Source organism: Galeopterus variegatus, unplaced genomic scaffold (genome assembly GCF_000696425.1).
Source record: "Galeopterus variegatus unplaced genomic scaffold, G_variegatus-3.0.2 Scaffold6006, whole genome shotgun sequence".
Lineage (NCBI taxonomy): Eukaryota > Metazoa > Chordata > Mammalia > Dermoptera > Cynocephalidae > Galeopterus > Galeopterus variegatus.
The window spans coordinates 104,165-110,561 of NW_007732117.1; the positions used below are offsets into that span (position 1 = coordinate 104,165).

The 6,397-nt window shown below is 44.2% G+C and overlaps 1 protein-coding gene across 1 annotated transcript in view; it reads left to right on the forward strand.

Moving 5' to 3' along the window:
• The window catches only part of NSUN2 (NOP2/Sun RNA methyltransferase family, member 2), a 28,765-nt gene extending 23,943 nt beyond the window's left edge, over nucleotides 1–4,822 (forward strand). Inside the window, exons 16-18 of the mRNA XM_008590335.1 lie at nucleotides 263–401; nucleotides 1,721–1,760; nucleotides 3,837–4,822. Of these exons, the coding sequence (XP_008588557.1) occupies nucleotides 263–401; nucleotides 1,721–1,760; nucleotides 3,837–4,119 (462 nt within the window). The 3' untranslated portion in view covers nucleotides 4,120–4,822. The remainder of the gene's footprint in view (nucleotides 1–262; nucleotides 402–1,720; nucleotides 1,761–3,836) is intronic.
• Nucleotides 4,823–6,397: the final 1,575 nt, after the last annotated feature.

Here is a 6,397-nt window from a genome sequence, read left to right on the forward strand (position 1 = left end):
AAGCAGTTGGGAGCAAACGGGGCTTTCTAGCCAGTGAGACGAGGTCTGCAGGACTCAGAGCTGACTGGCACCTGCTCGCCATTTGACCCTCACAAGTTACTGCTCCTCCAGGGCATTGGTGCCCTCTGAGGGGTGGGTACTGCACCTGCCCAAGGTCAGGGGCTGTGGTGAGGGCCGGACACTGTACACAAAAGGTCTCTGAGAGTGGATGATTGTTGTCATTCATGAATGGCATCACAGTGATCTCTCTTTATTTCCACAGGGAATATATACATTGTATCCATTTATTAATTCAAGAATTATTACTGTGACAATGGAAGATGTTAAGATACTGTTGACCCAGGAAAACCCATTTTTTAGAAAACTCAGCAGTGAGACGTATAGTCAAGCCAAGGACCTGGGTAAGCAGTGTGAATTGGAGAGAGGTGTAACTCGTATTATTTTTATAAAGACAGTAAAAATCTAGGTGTTTCTGTTATTTGGCATATTTCTTAATTTATTTCAATGTATTTCTACTGACTGTGCCAGTTTCCAGAGGGCTTTGTAGAAACCTAATTGACATCTCAAAATATTCGGTACCTAAGGCATCTTTTGGGGTTGCTCTACTTCCTCAGGCCCTCGCAAGGTCCCTGGTTGCTACCCAGCAGCCCACAGTGAGTCTACCAGATGGTTGGGGCCGGCCTTCTTTTGAGCAGCCCCTTGGGGCAGCTTGTGGGGCTAGAGAGGGGCCTGGCCTGTGTGAGCAGGCCTAGCAATCCCACAGCCACAGCTCTGGACTGGGGGGCAGGGGTAGGGGCAAGTGTAAGCAGGTCTGTGGCACTTGGGTTCATCTGTGTTGTAAGCTGCACGAGAACAATTAACATAAGGTATCTGGTTTGTTTGGCATTTTAACCACCCTTGTTAAATCAAAATAATACAATCTTACCACCAGCTCCTGCTGTTCTGCTAGCCAACCAAAATAGATTACATGTTGCATTGTTGCTGTTATGTTTCGGACACTTCCATTTCATATCACTCTAGTGATGTTTTCCCCCAAGTGTGAAAGTAATTGTGCCAAGCTATACTTTGTTTTTCTTTTGTTTTCATTCTTGTTTGCTTTTTACAACTTGTTCAATGTTTCTGGCTCAATTTGATGAGAACTACACAAATCAGTTATTGTAGTTATATAATTGTATCTCTCACGTATTTAAAACTGGAGGCCTACAGGCTATAAGACATGCTGAGCTGAGTGCTTCTGCCTGTTGGCTCCTCAGGCAAGGGCCACAGTTTCAAGTAGGGATGATTTTAGAGGATAAGGGAACTGACTAGACTTTTTTCATCTAATCCTACATTTAGGTATTGCAGTATCATTTTTGACAACTTTTATGTATTATTTCATGCTGTTTCTAGGAGCTGGAGCTACAGTTTAATCAATCTTGAATTTGGAGAGTTAATCAGTAGTTAGTCCCTAGTCCCTGTGCTTCTGAGAGTGACTTGCTAAGCAGCTTCACGGTGAATCCCTAGGTGGCTTTTGCCTCAGTCCTCTTGTAGATTGTCTTCACCATGTCTTTTGGACTTGCCTTCATGTATTCAGCAGTCCTCTTTTCTCCACCTAGATCCTTGAGACCAAGAGTGTGGATTGTTTGTTGTTCTCTTCCCTCAAATACTTAACACAGTGCTGGGCACATGAATGTGCCACTAACTGGAAAGCTTGGCAAATGCGTGTCCGTTTCTCTTCCAGCGAAGGGCAGCATCGTGCTGAAGTATGAACCGGATTCTGCGTAAGTCAGTACCCGCCTGGTCGTCACTAGACATGTAGTATTCTCATCTGGAGGGGAGGGTGTGAGGGGCGTGAGAAGGAGGCAGGTACCGATGATAGGGCTAGACGGGGGCAGAGCAGTGTACGTGGGGCCCCTTGGGATGTTCTCGCGGTGGATTGTATGTGGACAGGGAAGGGGCATCTGGGTTTTTGAGTTGAGCATCTGTCATCTCCTATAATGGGAAACAAGGAAGAACTAACATACTAAATTTGAAATACTTGAATAGATATGAAAGTAGACATTAGGGTAACAGCTGGATAGAAGTATCAGGAATTCAGGGGTAAGTTGGTCCCGGCTGTAAACATTTGGCATTCATGAGCACATAGATCCTGTAGAAAGTCGTGGGCTTGATGAGATAACTTAGAAAAGAGAAGGCCGTTCAGGATCTTGCCCTGGGATTTGCTAACGTTAGAAGAGAAGTCAGTGAAAGTGGGAGCGACAGGGATGCCCTCAGGAGCAGAACCACAAGAGTGATAGTGAGGAGCCAGGACACCAGGGGCAGCAGGTTCTGGGGGGCTGGGAGTAACAGATGGCGTCCCACCAAGGCTGTGACGGCTGGTGGCAGTTGGTGGAGTGGGAGAGATGGGGGCGCTGATTGAAGATGGCCCAGGAGCGGCACGCAGGGAGAGCCAGTGTGGGCGGTGCCCGAGAGGTCTCTGTGAAAGGCAGTGGTGGGCTCTGCGGGTGAGGGCTCCGGGGCAGGGCAAGTGTAAGACGGGGAGGCTAGGGCGTGCCCGCGTGCTGACGGGAAGACATGGAAGAGGACCGCAGGTGCAGCACCTGCCAGGGTGCTTACAGCACAGTTTGAATGAAGGCCCCGAAATGTTTTCTAAAAGTAATGGTACCATGTGGCCCAGATGGAAAACGGGTTAAGATATGGCTTCATTTTTCCACATATAAACCACTGGTTTCTACTAATTGAAGTACATAGGTGAGATGACAGCTTCAGGAATAATTATTAGATTTAGAAAAAATATATATGAGTTTAGGAATTTCTTGTATTTTCCTGTCACTTTTCATCATTTTATTGTCTGCTTTACAGCAGGAAAAATGGAAAGGTACTGATGTAGTACCCTCTCTTTTTTTATTGGTTTTATTTCTCTTTTCTTGGTTCAGGTCCTTTTCTTTTTGTTTATTTTTAAAAATATATTTGAAACCCTCTGTGTCCCTTCCTCAGCCTGTGTCACTGGTGCCTAGTATAAAGTAGGTTTGGGACATTGTGTTTATTAAAGCCTAGGAGCCTAAACATTAGACCAGAGTCATGCATGAAAGAAATTAAATAGCAATATGCATAGTACCTGGTAAGGGGTGATCTAAATAATATATGTCTCTGTTAGGGGAGGAGTTGATACCCCTTGGTGGGGGCCAGATGGTGAGTCTGTAAGTAGTGACCATAAGGTAGGGTGCCGGTAGTATCAAGCAGGTTTGGGAAAGTGGGGACATAGAGAATATGGCATGCTGGAAGCAGAAATAAGCAGTGTGCCTGGCAGGGCTTGGATTGTGACGAGGGGTCGCTAGAGACCGAATGACGTGGAGCATTGGGTACTGAAAGAATGGGCAGTGCTGGTCCCAGTCCTGGTTCTGTTGACTGGCATTGTTACTTTGGGCAAAGGCACCAGGCTCTGAGGAACCTCAGTTTGTCCATCTGGGACAGTGCAGGGTGAGCTTGAGGAGCACACGAAGAAATGCCTCTTGTTCAGTAGGATGAGGTGGTACACGTAGGACTTCAAATTTGAGAAGGAAGGTTATAGAAATTCTAACATGTAGTGTTTGTGAAATCTGCAGATTTTGGGGTTAGTCATGAACTTTCAGAAGGAAAAACTGGCCAACCCAAGGGTGTTGATCTTATTCAAGACATGAAGAAGGGGCCGATCTTCCTTTGAGAAGACCCACCATAGGACCTCAATCGAAAGTGTCCTCCCAGTAGTTGAGGGTTTTTTGTGGGACTTTCTTTGTTTGAGAAGTTGCATATCAATGTCTCTTTAGATGCAATTTTGAGAACATTTAATATTTACATAAAGCCATTTTTATTTTTAGGAATCCAGATACCCTTCAGTGTCCCATTGTGTTATGTGGATGGCGGGGAAAGGCCTCAATTCGAACTTTTGTGCCCAAGAATGAACGGCTTCATTATCTCAGGATGATGGGGCTAGAGGTGTTGGGAGAGAAGAAGAAAGAAGGGGTTATTTTAACAAATGAGAGTGCAGCCAGCTCTGGGCAGCAGGAGGACGAGGTGAGTGAGGAACAGAGAACAGAAAAGGCTGACAGCCCAGACGCAGCGCCAGGCTGTGACCCAGCTGGAGCTGACCAGTCCCAGTGAGAAGGCCGAGGAGGCCAGGGAGACACCCTGCATACGTGAACCGCCCTCCACCTTGGTCACTGGTATCCGAAGTCGTATCCAGAACTACTTCTGACCTGAAAAGTGTGTATTTTTAAAGACCAAAAACTGATGGGATGACAAGGGCAGTCTGTGAATGATCAGTACTGCTTTCACATGGAACTTAACTAGAAAGTATTTTTTTCACATCTTAGAAATTGCTCGTTTTACTTTGTTTCTTTGGCCAAGCTGGGTCTAGTGTGTCTCTTGCTGGTAATAGACTTTCACCATTAAAGTCATGCTTCTATCAAGGAATGAAACTGCCCTTACAGAAATTTCAGGTCCCTTTCATTATGCTTATATTGGTCTTAAGGTCCAGTATTTCTAAAAATTATTTATAGAAAGAATCTATAAGTCCTTATGAATTCTTGGAAAGTTGTACTGTAAGCTTTAATAATTGTATGAGTCGTACATTTGAGTGCGACAGAACATGCAGTGGGTTAATGTCTGAGGCCTCAGATGACTTCTGTGCCTGTTGTAAGAAAGGGTAAAAAAAAAAAGGCTGTTCTTAGAGTAAGAGCTGTATTGCAAAGTGTGATGCTAATTGTGAGGGGTCTTATGTGCTTTGTTAAATGTAGTGCTTTGCAATTTTATTTTTAAATGGGGTCTGGGATGTTTAAATAAAAGGGTTATATTAAATAACGTGTACATATGTATGACTCTTGTTTTTGCTCCTTAAGGCAGAAAGAGCAACCTGGTTTTTGACTAAATGGAAAAGTTAGAATCAAAGCCTTCTTATCTGGCAAAAGTAATTTGATTGTTAAGGCTGCTGTTGAGTAAGGTCAGTCATCTGTCTGGTGAGAAGCACTTGGGGCAGTTTCTTCCTGCCACCTGGAGGGCAGGAAACACACTGGGGAAACAGGAAAGTCTCCAGTCCTGGGACGGGCTTTCTCAGGTACTGGGTAGAGAGCCTGTAGGTGATGCTAATCACGTAGGAGCTGCAGGACCATTTCAGTCAGTCATGCTTATTGATGGCTTCTGGCTGCGGGTGGCACAGCTATCAAGACAGTTTCAAAGTTTTGAAGTACAAGAGTAGAGTGGTGTGGTGACCTTTCCTGTCCCTGCTCTAACTGTTATGAACAGCCTTAGCCTTATTTCATTACCATCCTTGCTTTTTTCCCCACCCCACTTCCCTGGTATTTTGAAGTAAATCCCAGATACACTAGCATTTCATTCGGCAGCATTTCCAAAGATAAGGAGCCTTTTTCCTTTTAAAGAGTAGCATAGATAACTTCACACCAAGTAACTTAATATTCAGATTTGCCTGTTCATCTTATATTTTTTAATTGGTCTGTACATACACGGACCACAGACCATTGCATTTGGTTGGTTTGTCTCCTGAGTCTCTTTATTTGAAATACTTTCACACTCAGTAGTATGGAGCGCTCCTCTTCACCTTTGTGTAAGTTCTCCAGTTGACATTTTTCCACATTTACATTAGCGTTTTTCTTTCTTGTGTGTGTGTATGTTACTGTCTTATTTTTTCCTGAAGCATTTGAGAGTAAGTCGCAGATATGTTCTCTTACTTCTTAATACTTCAGTGTGTCTTTCCTAAAAACAAAGGGCCTCTGAACTCCTCACAGTACAAGCATCAGCATGAACATCGACGTTAGGCCACCAGCTAACCAGTGAGCTCATGCCAGTGGCGCACTCGTGTCCTTTGCAGCCAGAGACATGTGCTGCCTTTGCCTGTCTTGTCCATTGAGTTACTCAGTCTGAACAGTTCCTTGGTTTTTGTCCCACATAGTTTTGGGGGCCACAGGCCAGTTACTTTGCAGAATGTCCTTCAGTTTTGGTTTGTCCTGTCTTGTCCATTGAGTTACTCAGTCTGAACAGTTCCTTGGTTTTTGTGCCACATAGTTTTGGGGGCCACAGGCCAGTTACTTTGCAGAATGTCCTTCAGTTTTGGTTTGTCTGACGTCCCCGTGATTTATGCATTTTTGACCAGAGTATGACAGATGGTGCTGTGTTCTTTCACTGCAGCATGTCAGCAGGCTCATGATGTTGGTTTCCTCCTTATAGTGATGTCAACTTTTACTTTAAGTTAGTGTCTGCCTGCCATGTTTCTCCAGTGAAAAATTAGTAAGTATTTTGCAGGGAGATATTTCAAGACTGTGTATTCCTCTTTCTCATCAAACTTTTAACTTTTGTTTCATCAAACATCAAATTTTTACCAGGTTTAGCATCTTTGGATAATTTTTGCCTTAACCAGTTTTTACCA